Genomic DNA, 21,856 nt, shown 5'->3' on the forward strand with positions numbered 1-21,856 from the left:
ATGATTCGCAAAGCAAAGAAAATAGAAAAATGGAAACTATTTTAACTACTTTTCACATAAAACTAATTTATAAACAAAGTGATTGTGTTTGCTTTCAGATAACCTCTAGAAAACTTTATTTAGCCATTAACAGATTTTCAAAAACTACCACATCTTTTCTTTTTTTCAATCAAGAGTTCATTAAATAAAAAGTAAACTTTGCTAGAAATCACGATGTTAGGAAGCAATTGTAAAATCCTTTGTATAAGTAAATTCTAACATTTTTATTGCCCCTTATTCTACGCTTTGTTTTAAGTTTCGACCAAGATTACCTAAAAAACTGTCTTATATTATTATTACTTTTAATAACGATGTGTCACTTATTGAAATAACTTACAGTATTAAATTCAAAATTAGTATACAAACTAGCTCAAATTATCAAACTATGTGAGTGAACGGTACTTATCGTAAAATTATTGTATCTACATACTTGTCGATAATATAAAAAGATTATTTTTCTTTCTAAATGTTAGAAAGAACGACCTTTTATGCTTTGGCCTACTACCGCAAAGTTTGTTTGACTTTTAATAGCTGCTGATATCTAGCTGAAATTAGCTACAAATAGTTTTGAATTTATTTTTGTCAGAATAATTTTACTTTTAAACTGTATTCAATGCTAAAACGTTTAAATGTTTTAGAATTAATATATAATTTTAGAATTTAGAAACTAAAGAACCTAAACGTACGATTTATCTATGTTCCATTTCCAAGTAGATTAGTTTTCTTAAACACATTTTAATATCTGGTTATTAAGTGTGACAAAAAAACTCTCACATAACCTTATCGCATACAAAATGTAATTTGTTTAAGTTGACTTTGGTTAAGTTAAATTTTAGTCAACTTGTACGTACACTTGTATTTAATGATCTCAAAAGTACCTTGGTTTACCAAATTTCAACTAAAAAACTTCAAAAGTTTCTTTTTCTACGCTTAAGTCCTTTGACTCATTTTCCGAATCAAAAAATATATCAGTTTCTCTGAGAATTGCTTTTGTGCGTCAGATTTGTTTACAACATATGGAGAACACAAACAAATTAGTTTCAGAAGTACTTTTTATGCAACTGCAAATAAAAGATGATACTAAAAACGGCCAGTTTTAGCCATTACATAAGTTTTTACACTGCGTACTCTTTGGCGCACTTGATGTTTCTAGCTAAAACCATCAAATACTTAATTGGATCGCGTAAAAATTTGCATCTCCTAACAAACTTACAAGATACGGCTTACTTCTAATCTTTAAAGTCACAATAGCTTCGAAACCCCTACTTTTTTTTATTGTTTTTAACGTACCATAAGCTTAAAAAACATCGACTGTTATCTAGTAATATCTAATTTTAAACAAACATTTATCAATGGTTGAAGCAATGAAAATATTTTACAACTCCAATATAGGCGCTTTCTAGAAAGCAGTTACGACAATTTAAATTTTGACATGCATGTTACCCTAAGAGTAGTTTGGTACAATAATACTTGCTTTTAAAACGGTTGACAATGGGATTATTTAGTTAAAGTTAATTTTTTTCTTAATTGTAGCCATAAAACGTTTAAAGTGCGTAATTTTTAAGGTTTGAAACGAGTTATTTGTTTTACCAGCTAAAAACTTAAAAAGGAGTAATATTATATACTGACTATTTTATGCTACTTAAAAAAATTCCTAAACAGTTTAATGTAGTAAAAATCAAATAATGATTAAAATTAAGAAAACAAATTTTAAACTGGTTACTATAAATACCATAATTGGTGCTTTTTCTAAAGTTTTATAAGTTTATGATTCATTTTTGATTGAGCTTTAGATTGCATTTATAAGAAATAAACTGTGTTTTAATATGTACAAAGTACAAAATAAAAATTATTTTTTGTTGTTAAATGACAAATAGTGTTTTTTCGTAATTTATAAACTACCTTTATAGTTTTCTTGTTTTTTTTATATATTATAAAAAATAGAAATCGACTTTTTTGTTTTTGTGAAAGAACACCTTTCATTTAATTTTTTTATAAATAACTTGCTAATCGTTTAACTGAAGATTTTAGCAAAACAAGTTCGTTGGAATATATAATAATAACAAAAAACTGCATAATATTTTTCTTTAATCAACTGACGCACGTTTCTCTGTGTTATATAATAAACACAGCTCCACGGAGTTCTGAAAAATAAGTATTGCTTTATAAATAGGAAATAAAAAACATGAACATGTGTATTTACTAAAAATAAAACAGAATTATTATAAAATAATACAAATTATACAGTAATCTTCCTTTATTCTACCAACATATGTTTCTGTGTGTCAACGAATCAACACACTTCAACTGGGTTCTGTAAAAAAATAATTACTGTAAATGAAGTGTGTTGATTCGTTGACACACAGAAACATATGTTGGTAGAATAAAGGAAGATTACTGTATAATTTGTTTTTATTTATATTCCAGTGAAGTTACTTTACTAGGATCTTTTGTTAGCAAACAATTAAAACTATATTTTGAACAGTTATAAAATAATACATATTTAGATTTTAAACCAAATTTAAAAGTTTCGTTTACAACAAATGTTTTGTCAGTTGGCGCGGGATATTAAAAAAGTTTTTGCATAGATAACATTTTAATACCTTTATAGATAGAACATCAATATTTATAAAATATTTTTAAAGCTACTTCGTTTAAAAATGATTTGTTTCTTTTAAATCATTTTAAGAAGAATTTAAATATTTTAATTTAATTTTTAACTAGTAGTTTTATCATTGTTTTTTTTACACAAAAAATAAACAATAATTTTGTATTAATTGCACATTTTTGTCGTTAACCTTGTAAACATTCAGAGATTAAGACCAAATAAACTCGGGATATATTATGTAAATATTTTAAGAACCTAAATCTAGAAGACTTAAATAAAGTTATAAAAATATTCCGCGTAAATCCGCAATCTTTTTTAAAGTATATTTAGACAGTTTTAACTAATTTTTCTTAGAAAATAAGCCAAAGAAGTTTTTTTAAAGCTTCATTGAGTAACTTTAGTAGATCTTTTTCACAATTAAAATTTTATTTTCACTTTTACAAATTATTCGTAAGCTGTTACAACACAAATACTTTTAAAATATGAGTTTTCATTGCCGTATTTTTAAAATTAATCAACTAAGTTTTCTTTTTAACAAAAAAAAATTGAAAACTACTACACATAGTCAAGTAACTTTTGTATTTTTGTAATTTTTTTTTCTAAAGTAAATGTTTCACTTAATTTGAAAAATCAGTTATTGCAATCGTAGAGTCCATTAGAAGTCCTGGACAAGACGTTAAAAGGTATCCGTGGTGTGCGATTCGATAACCGAAAGGTTCTTTGTGCACTAGGTCCTAGGACCAAATATTTTGAGCGTCTTTTTTTTTGTCGTTCAATAAACTATAATTAGATAACATTAAAAAGTAAAGACTAAATATTGATTAAGTACAAAATTTTATTGCTTATTACCATTTCAACACAGTTTTGGTCCACTGTGGAAAGCACTAAAGAAAACATTTTTAATTGTTAAAAGTATGTATGAACTGAACAGGGATATAAAAAGACAAGCTAACTTGGACTAATTTAATAATTTGTTAGAAAAACACAGTGTAACCAAATACTAATAGTAATAAATTTCTTTAGTGACACAAAAAACATGTTTTATAGGGTTTCAAAGTATTTTAACTAGAGCTGTTTAAAATTGTTTCAAACAAGGCCTTGTTAACGCTGTACATGCTCGTAGATCAAAAAATGTTTAAAGCTCAGTGAGTTATTAAAAAGTAAGGTTTACATCGAATAAGTGAGTGGGTTTAATTTTTGTTATGTATTTTACTCTTGTAAAAAGTTTGTGAAGTTTTTAACATAAATTTAGTGTTTAAGCTAAAGTTTCGTAAAGTTGAAATGTAACTTTTCATTTCCAAATTTGTTTTGGTAACACTAGTATTTTAAAGCTAAACAAAACTTTATCTAACAGTTTAAAAAAAAACACATTAGGTTATCTTTAGTTACATACCACAGTAAACACAATCAACCAAGAATTTATGGTCAGCTATTGTGTGAGTAACCAGTGAAAATGCCTTCAGGTAATTCGTGATTTTACCTATTAAAAGGTAAGCTTATGTATCATATTATGTTTAAAAAATGGTCAAAATGTTCAGAACAAAAAATTTGCAGCTCATATTTTACGTATATCAAAATACACAAACGATAAGTTCAAACGAAAATAAACGTTTTAATTTTTTCATTTAAACTTTCCAAGTTTATATAGACTAGAGAAGCAATTTTAATTTAAATAGTATTTTCAGTATGTAAATTTGAAGGATTTTTATTTTAATTTATTATTAGAACTCTTTACATTGAGATTTGATTTAAAGTGTGATGCTATAATGATATAAATAAAACATTTTATGTAAAAAGTAATAAACAGTACAAAACCATAGAGAGAACAAATTACAGAAGTTTTTTTTTTTTGATATCAGAAGTTTTCTTTAAATAACTTTACCATAATTAATAAGTTATCAATTTATTTTACACACTTTTGGTGTAAACTTCTAACTCTTTTTTGTTTTCTGTAAAAATTCAATTTTCTTTGTGTTTTATAAAGTTTTATATGATTTACCACATTTGTTAAAAATTATTTATTTAAAAATATATTAATAGATACTTTTTATATAAAAATAAAGTTAAAAGTGAATAGAAACTTAAGTTTAATAATTTGACAAAAAAAAACATTTAAACTTTTAAGAGTTCTAAAGTTTATAAACTAAAAAATAAAATTGTGTTAGACTCTTTAAAAAATAAAGTTTACTACAAAACGTTTAACTTAACTAAACAACTTCTTCAAATAATACTCTAACCTTTATTTATAAAACATCTACACAAAGTTTAAAGAAAATTGTTAAACTTCTATAGCCATCTAAATTAATTTAGTTATTATTTAAAAAAAGTTTTATAAACATCAAAAGTCTAAAGCTTTTAGCACACGACTATAGCTCATCAAGTAATACTCTAACATTTATTTATAAAACATTTACACAAAGTTTAAAAACAAGTAGTTAAACTTTTATAGCCATCTAAATCAATTTAGTTATTTAAAAAAAAAAGTTTTATAAAACATCTAAAGTCTAAAACTTTTAGCACACGACTTTAGCTTCTTGATTATTATATAAACAAAGCAAACAATCTCTGAGCGTGACAACTTGTATTAAGCTTAGCCAGTGTTTACACTTGTAATATGAGCTCATTTTTACGCTTTTTCTCACTCTTCGTCATCTTTACTTCCGTAAAAAGTCAGGTTTTACTGAAACAGTTTGACCAATGCGAGCTCACATGTGAAAACGATGACTACTATTGTGACTCCGTGCCAACAAAGGGGCAAAAAATTGAACAAGTGGAGCCATCACCAGGGTGCAAAGATTGTTCACAAATGGAAGAGCAGCTAAAGTCGCTTTTGCAAAAGTTTCAAAGTCTCGAGAAAAAGCATTCTGATCGCATCAAGAATTTGGAAAATAAGTTTGTAGAGCTTTCTTTACAGCTTGAAGCGTTTAAAATTATTAACACGAACCTAGATATTAATCTCAAGGGTGAGACAAGCGATAAAGTTTATTTGGAAGACGAAAATCGTGAACTTCTTACAGAAGAAAATTCAAGTTAGCAAAATTAATTTAGCAATACTTTTTTTTTTTTTTTAATAACGACACAAACTTTTATATATACTTCAAATTCTTTATACATAATAAAAAGTTAGTCAACAATTTAAAACAAAATAATTACTTCTTTTTAGGAAAAAAATAACTATCAAGTATTTTATGCATACAGCTTTTGGAAAATCATATAACATTCTTGTAACTTTTTGAATTTATTTCAAATGTAATTAAATAAAAAGTTAAAAACTTTTTAATGAGTAAAAACTAATTTTACTATTTGTTTTCAAAGAACATTTATTTTATTTTTTGTATACTCAGGTATAATTTGCTAAAACCAAATACTAATTCAAAAATAAGTATAGTAACGTTTTCATAGTTCTATTTTATGTTTCCTATTTTACGATCATAAATTTTTATTATACAGATATTTTGACAACAAATGAAGAGATAAGTAATTTCAAAGTTGACTTAGTTAAAGATGGAAAAGAAAATACATCTGAAAACTTAAATAAAAGTTCAGGTTAAAAATCTAAAAAAGTATTTAAACATTGTAAAACTTTAAAACTACCAAGTAAAAATATAAATTGGCACTAAAAACTTTTTAAATAATTTTTTTTGTTAAACATGCTTACAGATGCAACAAAACAAACCAATCAGAAATTAAACAAAAATGAAAAAATAAAAGAAAGCTTGAAAACGGAAATTTCTGCTAATAAAACTTCAAAAAATAGTATAGGTAGTATTTTGTAACAACAAAACATAACTATATTTAATAAGGTTAATCTATTTATTAGCAGCTGATTGCCAGTCCATCAAGAACTTAGATCCCTCCGCTAAGAGTGGTGTTTATACGATACAACTAAGTGAAGGACACAGTAAAGAAGTTTATTGTGAATTGACTTCTTTATACTATGGATGGACAGTATGTTTTCAATTCATAGTTTTTTTTTTGAAAAGGTTTAAGAACTTTTTCTACTTTTCTGTATATAATAAACAATCCATATGTGTATAAGTAATTGAAAATTATTAAACTTTATACAAAAAAGCTCAGCAATAAAAATATTGACGCAATACTAAGGTGATTCAGCGTCGAATAAACGGTTCAATCAACTTTCATCGTGGCTGGAAAGAATATGAGAACGGATTTGGACCGATAGACGGAGAACATTGGATTGGTACGTGTGTTTCTTTTCTTTAGTACAATTACAAAATGTAATAAGTTTTTAATTCAAAGCTTTGCACTAACTGTCTCAAGTTAGCATTTATAAAAGAGAAAATGGTGTTTATAAAATTAATCTAGTCTAGTTTGTCTCCAAATGACATGATAAGTATTTTGAAGACTTTTAAATATATTCTTTAAGTTTTTATTATTAGAAATTTAAAAAAATATTTTTTATATTAATTACTTAATAAAAGCTTACTTAGATTTTGTTTCATTTCTTATCGCATCATTTTCGATATAGAGTTTTTTTTTTTTAGTTTTATCTTTTTTTTTCTAAAAGTTGTATTTTGATGTAAGCATTTGTTAGAAAAACTGCTTAACATGCGAATATACTTACTTGTCTAATATTTATTGAATAAGCTGTATTTGTTAAAACAAGCAAGTTGAACTAAATAAAGTTTGCAGTTGTAATATAATTAATTCTCATGTGCTACTAAAATTTTCAGTATTGCTTTATTATATGTGGTTTTAGATAAGTATATATAAAATGATCCAGATTAGAGATGTTGCAAGTTAAAAATGATGCAAAACTGCTAATCTAAAATAAAAATTACAATTGTACTTAACGTAAAAAATATACAGTAAAAAAGCATTGTATTAAAAACGTCATTACTCACACAAAATCAGCCTAATAAAAATTAAGTACGTCTTAGTTAAGACATTTTAGGATATAAATAGAAAACTTCAAGGTCCGAAATTAAAACTAAGTACCGAAAGTTTACAATTAAACATATTAAGTTTTAGTTTAATTTTAAAATACACTGTTAAATTGCGTTGTACTAGAAACATCACCACTCATATAAAAACGGTCTAATGTCAAGAAAAATAAATTCGGTTTAAATAACATGTTGAAAAATCTAAACAAAAAAGTTTGAGATTCTAAGTAAATAAAAAATATCAACCTTTTATTGTAAAACTTACTTTACAGAAGTTACTGATATCAAATTTCATCAAATCCACATGCTAATGTGTTTTTTTACTGTTATTTCTTGTTAAATATATAATTATAGTTATCTTATATCATAAACAAAAGTGTTTTTAGTCCTAGTTTAGGAAAAAAGTATGAAAAACAAACAAAAGTTATGCAAAATCATGAGAAATGAAAGGTTAATCAACTTAAAAGAGTTTTTTTTTCTTATTGGTAGATAGAATTTATATACTTTGTTTTGATTTTGTTTTAAATATCAGTAACACTTATGTCCTATAAACTTATTTTAACTTTGCTTAGCTGCATAATATGTCGAAGATTAAACTTACAATATAAGACAATCTTGTAAAATTAAGTAAGATCGTTTTATAGTATTAAGAATAATCCATATTTTTTTTATAAAATTAACCACAAGTTGTATTCTAACAGTTTCTTGATAAATTTTAGAAATTTAGTGATCTCACTAAATGATGTTTAAACTTAGAGATTTTTTCTAAAGATTGAATATTTTTTTTAAAGGTCATTTTCATAGGATAGTTTATACTTATTTTTAAATCCATATCTTAACATTGTTTATTGAACGAAAATTAAGTGCTCAAACTTTTTTATCCTAGGACCTAGTGCACGAAAAAATCTTGGAGTTATCGAGTCGCACACCTCATGGATATCTTTTAACGTCTTGTCCATGACATTAACAAGACTTTAAAACACCTTTTAACTTAATTTCTTAGTCATTTTGCTTTCGTGTTTTTAAGAATGCTAACATTGATGTTTGTGCAACTTCTCTTTTTATACTTCATGTATCTTCATTTAAAAAATTTGTTTGATTTCAATAAACCTTTTTAATGAAATAAATTTTTAATTGATAAAATCTTAAAGATCTTAAATACTTTATGCAGAATTTTTAAAGTAATCGTTATCACTTGGGTAGAAAAGAAGTTTTAAAGAGTAGAGTAAACTATTTTATATTTAAAAATTGTGATTTAGCAGTTCTATTTTAAGTACAAATGCATTTTAAAAATCTTAAACCAAAGCTTTTCTATGCTAAGGAATTAAAACAATAGCGCGTTTTATTCGCCAAAAAAGTATTCAATGCTGCAGATTTTCAGAAAAGTACCAAACTACATGCCTGATCCAGATTAAATGGTACTAAGTTTTATTAGTACAATCAGACAACTAGATGAACTAAAAAAAAGCATTTTTTAACTAGAAAATTGAAGCAAATAGTTGTTAAACAATAAACTAAATCCTTGCATTCTGTAAAAACTTTCCGTATAACTTATATCATAAATTTAAAAAACTAAGGCTTGAATTCAATCAACGAGCTAACTAGAAAAATACCAACAACTTTGAGAATTGAACTAACAAATTTCGACGATGAAACAAGATGGGCTGAATACAGGTTTGATGTTTAAATAATTTGTTTAGATTTTTTCATCTTACTGTAAAGTACAATTTTCAGCTTGTTTTACGTGGACGAAGGCCCTTATTACAAGCTAAGTTTTGAAGGGTACAGTGGAAATGCGGGTAAGTTTGACAAAAACTTAAACTACTTTAACTGGAACTCATTTATATAAAACAACAGCGTGTTTTTTTTTATCAAGAACTTTTTTTTATTTCAGTTTTGAAGTCAATATTAATGGTATATTTTAAGCAACTTTTCAGTTTAATTGAACCGAATTAAAGTAAGCTTAAATTTGTTGGATAGATCCTTTTCAAGCTATAAAATAAAACTATTTCTACTTTATCTTTGAATAATAGTTTAAGCTCTAATGGTTTAAAAAAACTTCTTCTTTTTTTATTGTTTATAAAACTGTAATTAAAACTTATTATTTTCTTAAAAATATCACTTACTATTTTGATCTACCATAAAAAAACTTTTTTTGAAAAACTTGTGAATGGAAGTAAGCATGTGTAATCGAGCTACTAAGTTTTATCCGTATGAGATTTATATAAAAAAAAAACATAATAAAGTTTCTTTTCAGGGGATTCCCTTGGAATGCCAGAAAGCATGCACCGCGGTCAGTCGTTTTCCACGCACGATCGCGACAACGACCTGTCCATAGCCAATTGCGCCAAGGTGCTCGACGGTGGCGGGTGGTGGTTCACCGCGTGCCATCGTGCCAACTTAAACGGGGAATACCTCACACCGAAATCATACAACAAGTACCAGGGAATAATATGGTACACTTGGGGCGGGTGGGACCAGCCTTTGAAGGGCACAGTGATGATGGTCAGGCCCATGATTGTCCAGTGATTAAGAAGTTAAGCTGTCAAGAAAAGTGTCATGAAAGATACTAGTAAATTAAAACAATGTTTTGTTTAAAACAAAGACCAGCTATAATAAAATTTATTTTGTGACGTGTATCTAGTATAACATATATTAAAAGAGTACTTAAAGTTTTATTTGATTGAAAACTTATAAAAAGAATTTGAGGAAATCAAAATAAAATAAAACTCTATAACTATGTTAATACTTTTAAAGTTTTTATTATGTTAAATGAAACTTTATAATTTTATGAAAGAAAAGTATTTCCCTCAAACTGAAATGTTATAATTCTCAAAACTTCGAAATGTAAGATACTTAAAGTGCATGAGGCTAAAGGCATTCTTTTTAGTAAATATATACTTTTTAAATAATTAATAGTAGTTGTGAAAAATAAGAAGCATCATACTTTTTTTTTAACTATAAGCTTTATGATCTTTGTCACAAAAATTTATTATTTCTACTTATTGTTAAATAAAAATACCCTTTTTAAATTAAACTTTTTGTTACTTAGTTAGCACATTTATCTAGTTAAGAGCTATTTTTTACATGTTGTTATTGGCAATAAAAGGTTTTAAATATCATTTTTTCATTAAATATGTTTTGAAATATAAAATAAATTATATTTTAAAGTTTTGTTAAAATATGTACTATCTATATGTAAGGTTTCATTTTAAGTTAAATAAAGATTTCCGAACTTTTTGTAAGTTTCATAAATTTTTAATCACTAATTACTTGTAATTTTTATCTCAATTTATTGAACAAAGCATACTGTTTTTTAATTTAAAAGTCTTAGTTTCAATTGAACGAAGGTTTTGATCTCTTTCACGTATTTTTTGAATAATTTCCTTTCTTTTTTCACCACATTCTAATTATTATTGAAAACAATCTTACAATTTTTCTTTTAAAACTAAGACAAATAAAAAATTAATTATGTAATTTTCATAAAAAGCTGAATTCCCAAAAAACTAATAATTTTAAAAATTCCATGCAAACTCAAGGTTTTATTAAACAAAATGTAATTCTATACTAATTTAGTTTACAATCGTATTACTTTAAATTAACTTAACTTTACAGCAATTTTAACTATTTTTAAGAGATATAAATTAAAATATTATTAGTATTAAATGCTTTTATACGTTATAAGTTAATTATAACCTAAAAAAAAAGTTTAAGTTACTTGATGTTTTATATAAGAAAAGGCACTTTTTAATTTATAAACTCTTCTGTATCTAATTTTCATGGTTAATCATGTATTAATCATGGTAAACATTATAACTTTTTTCTGTTGGAGTATAACAAATAAAACTAGAATTAATGAGTCAATGTAACTATTTAAAGAATACTTAGTGTATTCATTAAAAAAGTATAACAAACCTGTGAGAAGCTTAAATATCATAAACAATGTAAATTATTTTAAATAAGAGCTAGGTGTTTTTACATGCGAACTTGAATTTAACTATTTACGAGTTAGTTTTCACTTTTATTTTACAAGTATGTATTAACTCATACCCATTTAAGAAAATCTTCTTAAACAATCGTTTTCTTACCATGGTTTTCTAGTAAACCTGGACTGAAACCTCTAACTTATCTTAATAGTAAGCTATGGAATGAAGTAATTAATAACTAAAAGTATAAAATTATCTTGAAAGGTTCTACATTAAACTGAAATACATCTTACTATTGAAATGATTACCGGCAGCAAATTTCAAAAATGGTTCCGGATTTGGAACCAGCTGAATCCAAATTTTAAAAATAGATTCGTAACAGACACTAAACATAATTTATTGATTATATTAATGGATTCTGATGATGTTTGTCAAGTCTAGAATGTAGCAAATTTCTATTATATTTTTGAAAGTTAGACTACTTTATTTAACAGTTAAAATTTCTTTCTGTGTATGTAAAATTATTGAGTTTTTGAAGTAATTTGATACAAGCTAAAGTGTTTCTGTTTCTAATTTACATTTAGTTTTAATTGATTTATTTTTGGTTTTCATAAAATAGATGTAGTTGTAAAATGATGAACTTTTTGTTTTATCTGAAAATACATATTTTCAGTTTTTTTTCAAAACACATCAACTTAAAACGGTTGAGTTTATGTGTTTAAGACTAATATATACTAGTTTTTCCGATTAACTACTATTTAATTAAGTCATATGTATTTAATTTAAAATAATGTTTTTATGGCTTAATATTTAATGTTTACACTGTTAAAATCTAATAGTTATGTATACGTTAAACAATTAGAATATTTTGTTAGACTTTTTTTTCTTTGTTCATATAGTTTTGATTTTTATAAAAAAATAAGTTTCAATCAAACTTTTATAAAGAATAATTTTTTAAGATTTTTAAATATAACTTTTTAATAATATTTGTTCACAAATAATTAATAAAAAAATTTCAAAGTTTACCTCTGTATTTTATACTTAAAACTTGATAAGAGTAGTGTAAAAATTTGGCAACAAAAAAATTGATTGGCAAAACAATTTTTATTTCATAAAACTTTAATACATTTTAGTTTTATGAATATTAAATATTACTTCTCACTTGAGTTTATAAACACAAAGTATTCAACTATACCTATACTTATTCGTAAACTTTTAGGGCTCTCAATACTTTTAAATCTCCCAAGTAAAATCGACAATGAATTTGGTTATAAATCACTCGCACTGAAATGTTAAAAATAGTTAAAAGTATATAGTTAATGGTGATAGATTTTCAGTAACGCCAGCTGATATATTTTAGTTTTCGGTATAATTTATTTACCAGTTGTAAATCAACTTTTACCACTAATTTTGGTTGATTTTTTTTTTTTTTTGATTTTAGTCTTGTTTTATAAAGTTCATAAGTTCATCATACCTACTTAGAGTTTGCGATTGTACCAATAAATTTAACCAACTAAGTTTGTGATACTCAAACAAAGGTGTTCAAGTATTTTTGTTAACATGTAATGTTTTCAAAAATGTGGTTAACTAAACCTAGAAAAATATTTACTCATCTAATATTTTTTAATGTAATTTCTTTTAAAATAAATGTCTTTTAAACTCAAGTTGTAACTTTAAAAATAAACTTGTTGTATTGGCCAATGAAAGTGGGATTTGAAAACAAAAGTACTGCAAATGTCACTATAGAAGCTGCATGACTAAAATTTACGATCGTAAACTTCTAATTATTACGTAATATTGTGGCTAAAATATATTAAAGCTTGTTCGTAATATCAAAAAACTAGTAAAATTATAAATTAAAAACTAAAAAATGCTTTGCAGTTTTCAAAATCTTGTTTTAATTTTGGCAGTTTTTCAGAAATCAGTAGTTAAAAGTGTTGAGCTTTTATGCATAAGCAATGATATTAAAAACCCAAATGTGTTTTTCATGACAGAAGAAAGTTTAGTAAGTTTTCGTAGTTTTAAATAGTTATTACTTATCAAAGTTTGTACCTTGTATAATTTGAATAAAGGTCTAAAAAAACTTTTTAATAAAGCATTGAAGTTTCAAATATCATTTTTTCTTTTCTATTAAAAATTTTTGAGCTTAAATATTGAATAAATTTTAATCAAACTTGTTTTAAGTTTCCCAGAATCGTTCTTGACAATTTAACTTTTAACAATTAAATATAAAAACATTGATTTTTTTTGCGCTTTATACTTACATAACTGTTTATTAAGTATTATGTATAGTATTTTATATATTAAATATAAACCAAGAGAAAACTAATGTTATGGTAAAAAATAATTAACATTTTGAAGGATCTTAAATGTTCTGTCGAAGGATTAAAACAGATGATAGCTAGAACATTTGCTGCTAACTTAGATGTCACAATATCAAATGCTACTTGGTTTAAAACTTTCACATTTCAAAGAAAAACTGTTAGCTTACTTTTTGTAACTTGACCTTTAGAAACTTTTTATTCAAGTTAGTGAAGTTTATAGTCAATGCTAATGGTACTTTTTGAATGTTTTAATACTTATTCATCGTCAACTAAGTTTTTATAGTTTATTTACCACTTTTAAAAGGTATAAGCCAATCATATTACAAAACATACCTATTTAATTAATACAACTTAAAGTTGAGCATATATGTCCATTAATTAATTTTTTTTGTTGAAGGTTGTCGACAAAATTAAGTGGGACGTGAAAATTAGTCGGAAAGAACTGTACAAAATGGTAACAGTTTACGAGACCTTCTTTCAGGCAGCTCTACAAAACTTGATACTGAGAGGGCAGAACTGGAATTTGAAGCTCAAGTTTTGCAGCCAGATTTTTCCGCACTGTTTGAATCAGGTCTATTTAGTCATAGACGCTACACGAGGTTAAATGTTTGAAATAAACTAAAACCAAAAAAGAAGACTTCTTCTTTGATTAAAATAAAGGATTTTGTCTCTACCTAGCTTGTACATTCAAATTGTCACTAACAAAAACAATATTTTTTATAAATTCAAAGTCATACCTCTAAATAATTAGAGTTTAGTGCATAAGTTATTGGTATAGTATTTAGAAACGTAATCCAATATTGTTCTAAGATTTTCGAACCACTTTTGTCATTTTTACTAAGCTACGTGTTTGTATTTCTCTCTGCAATAATTGCAGAACTTATGACACAAGTACCGTGGGGCGCAAGCATTGAAAGGAACGAAACTGTTGGAGACGGTTGGAAACAAATAGTACTCGACGTTCCCTGTCACCCAAGAAGCAAACTAGTACTTCTTCATAAGTCCCAAAAGAGTAGTAGCTCTGTTCTCTGTACGTTAAGTTATTGGCCTTTCTTCAAAAAAAAACATGTAAATTAAGTGCATAAATCTGTTTTTTAGTTTTTTGTTAACTTATATTAAAATTAAACAGAAACATTAGTACCTTTATATGAGAATACTTTTTAAAATGTATTGTTCGGAACTTCAAAACATATATGTTTATTTTGGTACCAGTTATAGAAAAAAAACTTAATTTCAGATGTTGGAACTACATGGAATTCGTTTAAGAAAGGTTCTGTGCACTGGTTCAACTGTACAAGTTTTATATGCGACAGCGTTAACTTTTGTTCAACAACTGTTTACAGCTCTCAACTAACATCAAAAAATATCTTTTTTGTAACTGATAAAGGGATTTTGAGAAGCGATTTAACAAAAATGACTCCACAAAGCGTTTGTTTCAATTGCATCAGTTTTCATTATATAACATACCATTCATATTTTAATGGTGTTATGTCTAACAGAAGTCGATTTTGTTAACAAACAAAACAAAACAGATGAATTTCGAAACTATTAAAATGATTGGAGATGAAAGTAATTTAAATTGGGAAAGTGCTAAATTAAATTTTGATCCCATATGTTCACTTTCAGAACAAGCAATGTATAAAAGTTGGTTTGTTTAATCAATTTAAATCTTGAAAAAATAACAGTAAAAATATGTAACCTGAATATTTTTTTTATCTCATAAAAGTTCGTGTACTTATAAATAAAGTTTTGTTTATTGTATGATCAAGTGTTTTTGTACGTTTTAAGTTTAATCTGTTTGCTATTTTTAGGCTCAGCTGTTATACTAGAAGTGAAGTCTAAAGACGCTAAAAAGGTAATAAAGTAATTAAGCTGTCAAAAAGTTTAAGTTTTAAAATCTATATTGGTATGCTATGATAGTTTTTTGTAACTTTTAGGTGACCAAAATAACAATATATCTTTAAATGGGTTTAAATAAAAATAAACAGACTAATAGTTTTTTAAAGTTCCACTTTTAAAAACTAATAAAATTCAAAATTTTATTTAGGACTATATATTCATTTCATATTATCCTTACATTGAATGGAAATTACTCAAAGTTGATGAAAACAAAAATTCGTTATTTTCATTTTTTAACCAATATGACAACTGTATTTACAGTTTAAGATACCAATTAACTGATTCGTTGTCTATTTTCAAAGTAAGTTTTTATTAGATTAGTGTATAAAACCTTTGAGTTAGATTGATATCTTAAAACATTAAAAAGAAAATGAATGTTAATACCTTAAAATGCTTAAGTGAATTTTAACTTGTGTTTTGTATTTTAGTTTGCAAAAAGAGAAATTATAAATGACGACAGTTTACTCGACAGCAGTGAAAATGAGTTTACGTTTAAAATTCATAACTACACCCACAACGGCAACAATGTTAATTATAAGCTGCTAACAAGCGGTCATATTCATTTTTTCATTGCCGGATCACTTTACAGCTCACTGCAACTTGGAAGGCTACTCGAAAGGTCACAAAAAAAAATATTACCTGGTTTAAATGCGCTAAAAAATAAAGTAGTTTTTTTTTTGTTATCAATGCATAGCATGCAAAAATAAATGCAACTTATATTAGACCCGTTAGAAGTTAGAAATAATGCACTCTCAGGTCTCATTATGTAGCAAACACATCTATACAGAAGATGGCAGTTGACCAAAAAAGCAGCAGTTTTGCTTTATTAACTGCAGACGGAAACATTTACTTTGGTCAGCCAAGAAATAAAGTTTTGAAAAATATTAACGCATCAAATGAAGCAAGTTATTGATTATATATGTTAGTATAACATTTAAACTGCGTTTTTTTGAAGTGCATAGTATTTGGTTTTATATAAATTTAGTTTATACGTTTTTAAAAATATTACTAGAGGATATGAAACTATAGTTACGTTAAATGTGTGATATAATATATAGTATCATAAAAATTTGTCTAAACAAAAAATTTCAGTTTGAAGTTGAAAACTCTTTTTTATTCTTTGATGCTTTCTCCAACTTATTCATTGTAACGGTAAAGAACAACAGTGACTTTTTTGTTCAAGAAATAGGCTTTTCTCTGCTCATTGGACATAAAGAGTGCTAGTGAGTTACTAAATGTAAAACTTTATTTTCGAACGGGACACTATGAGCAAGTACTTTAGACGAGATAGTATAGAATATAAAATTGAACATTCAATAACTTTTATATTTAGTGAAGTCAAGTTCACGGAAATAATAGATGTGAAGTCTACATACTTGCTCGATTTTAATGAAACGATGAGAGTGGAAACTAGAATTTCACGAAAAAGTTAGCTTAGAGTAAAGCATTTTTGTTTTTTAAAATGTTTTGAAATAGCTATTTAAAGTATAGACTTGAAATAAAACTTATTGTTCCAATACTGATAAGTTTATATAATAAAACCTTAAAACAGTACAATAGATATCAAATTTTATTAGTTTTACAATTTATTAAATTATTTGTTTTTAATTATCATTTAAATAATTAGCTATATTTTAATATCTTTGTTTTACAACTGTATATTTTCAATTTAAAGTTAGCTCCGATAAACCTGAAGTAGCAGTTTATTTGAGCAATCCAGAAGTTTTTGACCTGAAAGTGATAAACAACATTCTAACAAGTCCATCTAACATCGTTGGCATTCAACTACAAACAAATAGCTTCAAAACTGTGAGATTTAAATAGCTATTCGTTTAAATTGTAAAAGCAAGCTAACTCAGTATAAAAATTAAATGATAGTATCTATTTGTGTATACGAAATAATTTTAATTTAACTAAAATATGTTTTGCTTTAAATTCTAACTAACTTTTTGAAGTTGTAAGTTTAATTAATAAATCAAAGTAGTATTTGTTAATTCAAATACAATTAAAAGTTTAAGAAAATTTACGGCTCGCGGTGTATGTTTTTTAAGTAAGTTTATGCAAAAAAAATATAATGTTAATCATTTAAATGTACACTTTAAATCTACTTCTTAATCAGCTGGGTTACTAAATTAATTATTGATTTAAATAATTTTTGCTATTTTTAACTTTTTTGTTTTTTATTAAACTTTTATAATTACAACAGCACCCGAAAAACTTTTTCTAGCTAAAAGTTACCTTTTAAGGGTACCAATCTTTAATTATAGTCCTTTTTTTAATTAAGTAGTCTTAATTATTTCAATAATTTTATAATTCCTTTCAAGTCACAAATTCTTCTTCAGAATTGTTTGATTAAAACATATAAAGAAAAAATTTAATTTAACAAGATTCAAAAAGTTGAAAAGTAGTTTACTTAGTATACACTTTAACAAAAACTCTGACGACAGATCAAAACATTGCGAGTTTTATCTTTATATTCATTTTAAATTTGTTCGAAGGGCATGTCAGCGATGAATATAGACTTGTTGCCTACAGAAGGTTGCCCTTCAACTCTATCTTTCACCTCGCTTGTAATTGCACAATGCGTGTTTAAGAACAAACTGGTTTTCGACTATACGTCATTTATACCCCAAGAAAAACTTTTCACTCCAAATGAATTCGTGCACAATGAGTCGTACTTCACACAAAATTTGCCCGTGAGTTTTCTCTTTTCAAAGTTACGATTGTAAACTCAGTTAATTTAGATTGTTTTGGAACAACAAACTTAAGCTCAAGTTGATGTTTTATAATCTTATAAAGATTCATTATTTAGTTGAATGTAGTCAAGTTTTAAACGTTTGACATAGCTTTTTTTTTGCTACTTTAGAAAGAAATATTATTTGCTACTAAGCCTTTAAATAAAACAAAACGTTACCAAAAATTAGAGTAGCTTCATAATCTTTTCAGCCAAACTACAGAGCTCCTTCTAACATCGGAAAATCTATACCTCGATCCAACAATATCTACAATTATCAGTCGAAACCAGAAAATTTTACTGGTCTTTTCAGTAAATTTCACGTTCCATACGAGTAAGTGAATGTGTAATTTTCTTTAATAACCAGTTAAATACGTACAGAAAAAAAAGTTAATGTTTTTATTCTTCGACTGTTAGAGTTGTATTGCGTAGTTGAAAGTTATATTTTTTACTTTACCAAAATAACTTCATCAGATTAGGTGAACAGTGCGCAAAAGATGATCAAACTTCTCCTTGCTCATGTTCTGAAGCGCAGAGGTTTTCGTCGTTACAAATTTACTCTGAGTGTAAACAAAAGGTTTTTTATTATACTAAGTCTAAGTTTAAAACATTTTTTAATTAATAAAACATTTTATTAATTAACAATATTAATGCTTTAATATTTTATATACCTAATATTCTGAACTTAACTTAAAAATTATTTTGTACACATATAAATATACTTAAAAAGAAGCAATTAGATTATTACTTCACATGCTCAAGGTATACAAGGCTATTTTTGGTCGTGAGTACAGCTTGAAAGCTGCAGTTTTAAGCGATGTTGCGACAGAAGGACTTGAACACAATTCTACTGGAATTTTGCAAGTAACTGATGTCTTCGTTTACTTAGAAGAAGTAAATAAAAGAGCTAACTTTATTCTTAAAGATGATTCAGCACATATATGTGAGTTTTGGTTGTACTTTATAATTCGTAATTGTTTATACTATAGAAAGTATGATATTTTTGAATAATTTGTTGTTTTAAGTATAGTTTAATACATACTATTTGTGAAGTATTACATCAAACTTAAAAAAAACAGTGCATTTAAATATTTTTCTATTAATTATTGGAACATAAGTAACCAGTAATTATACAATAAGATATACAAGACACACAATTTCAATAAAACTAAATATATTTCGAGCAATTCTCATTAGTAGAGTTCAAAGCTAACAAGAGATAAGATTTTACAAACTTGTATAGTAACCAAGTAATCATAAGTAATCAAAAAATTAATAAAAGACAAAAGCAGTTAATAACAATTAAAATAATTTAAGTTTACTTACGTTATAATTAACCTACAGTAAAACTATACATCAATATAATGAAAACAACACTTATAAAGTATTACAAAAATAAAGAAACAGTATAGTCAAAATATTTTTGGTTACATATAACAGATTTCCAAAACAAAATACAAAAAGCTTCTAGTTTAATAAAATCAAAAACACTATTACAAGTTTTAATAATTTTAAATCTTTCTAGAGTATTACTGTTTGCACATGTTGAATTATCAACCGAATGTTCTGTAATGGATGAACGTTTAGATGCGTTTAAAACCTTGACCAGTATATAATTTTTCTTATCTGAAAAGCAAAACTTGTCCACACTGTTTGGGACATGCTCTTTTATTCTTTTTCCTTAGATGTCTTGTTGATCTTTTAAGTTTAGTTTTAATTCCTTAACTTATTCACAACAAGTCAGAATAGCCACGGGATCCCCCTTGGGACCAACATTGGCTAATGTATTTATTGGTTATATTGAGTTCAAAGTTGTTCCTGCTTTCAAAAATAAATTAGTCTACCTCAGGTATGTTGAAGATTGTTTTATGTTGGTCAGAAGCGAAAAAGTTATGTATGAAATTTTCAGTGTTTTGAATAATGCTCATAACTTTATCAGTTTCTCAACGGAAAAAGAAAATAATAATGAACTTGCTTTTTTAGATGTACAAGTTAAACGAGAAGAAATACATTTCTAACCTCGGTGTACAGAAAGAAAACTTTTACAGCTTTTTTTTTTAATTTTTAATCCAACTGTAGTTTAAAGAGACAAGTGAATCTAATCAGAACTCTGTGTCATTGTGCAGGTAAAAGTTGTTCTCCAGAGTTGCTTCTAAGTGAAATCTAACCGATCCAGGTACTATTAAACAAAAACGGTAAAACTTAATTAAAAGTATGGTAATTTACTAATACACCTGCTGTTGTAAAGCAAGCTATACTAGATTAACAACAAGACATCTAAGAATAAAAATAAAAAAGCATGTCCCAAACAGTGTGGACAAGTTTTGCTTTTCAGATAAGAAAAATTATATACTGGTCAAGGTTTTAAACGCATCTAAACGTTCATCCATTTCAGAACATTCGGTTGACAATTCAACATGTGCAAACAGTTATAATCTAGATAGATTTGAAATGATTAGAACTTGTAATAGTGTTTTTGATTTGATTAAACTAGAAGCTGTTTGTATTTTGTTAAGGAAATCTGTTATATGTAACCAAAAATATTTTGACTTTACTCTTTCTTTATTATCGTAATACTTTATAAGTGTTGTTTTCATTATATTGATGTATAGTTTTACTGTATGTTAATTATAACGTAAGTAAACTTAAATTATTTTAATTGTTATTAACTGCTTTTGTCTTTTATTAATCTTTTAATTACTTTATGATTACTTGGTTACTGCACAAGTTTGTAAAATCTTATCTCTTGTTAGCTTTATACAGTAACCTCTCGCTTATTTATGCACATTGTGTCCACAGAAAAAGTGCGTAAAGATACGAGAAATCGTAAAGATACGAGAGGTACCAAGTATATTTACTATAATGGCTGTTTTTTGATATTGCTTCTAGTTAAAAGCAGACTGGGAACTTTCCCACTTTTAACATTTTGTTTACTTTATTTATAAATAAAGATAAAACTATTCATATATTAAAAAAAAAAAGATTTAAATTTATACAAATTAATGATACATGTAAAAAAAATTTACTAATTTTAATAATAAGTAGATTTTATCTTTATTTATATGTGACTTGTTTGATACTTAACGTTTATATTCTATTCTACTTAGCAAATTCAATTTATAATTAAGCATTTGTTTACAATTAAGAAATGGTGTGGTGTCTGTCTTAAAATTTGTTTCTATAGCCTTTTACAACAATATGCATTTGGTGCTGTAATGAATTAATCCTTTTGAACAAAAACATATAAAATATAAGAAAATGCTTAATGAAACTGTTTATGTTACTATATGTTTTTTTAATTTGACCTTTGCCCACATAAGGATAAACTTTTCTTGCATTGTATTAATGGATTTTTTGAGTAAGAATGAAATTTCATGCCATAAGAATTTGAGGAATCGAAAATTTTTATTTATTAAAAAGAA

General features: G+C 25.8%; 1 protein-coding gene across 1 annotated transcript; it reads left to right on the plus strand.

The window, feature by feature from the left end:
* The first annotated feature begins 5,172 nt into the window (after nt 1–5,172).
* Nucleotides 5,173–10,646, plus strand: LOC145838021 (uncharacterized). Its single transcript, XM_082945543.1, has 8 exons — nt 5,173–5,676; nt 6,098–6,193; nt 6,308–6,409; nt 6,468–6,595; nt 6,752–6,848; nt 9,129–9,225; nt 9,286–9,350; nt 9,809–10,646. Exons 1-8 carry the CDS (start codon nt 5,262–5,264, stop codon nt 10,078–10,080), a joined length of 1,272 nt encoding a protein of 423 aa, XP_082801669.1. The 5' UTR covers nt 5,173–5,261; the 3' UTR covers nt 10,081–10,646.
* Nucleotides 10,647–21,856: the final 11,210 nt, after the last annotated feature.

The sequence above is a fragment of the Thalia democratica genome, chromosome 6, assembly GCF_965202585.1.
Source record: "Thalia democratica chromosome 6, ktThaDemo2.hap1.1, whole genome shotgun sequence".
NCBI classification, from domain to species: Eukaryota; Metazoa; Chordata; class Thaliacea; order Salpida; family Salpidae; genus Thalia; species Thalia democratica.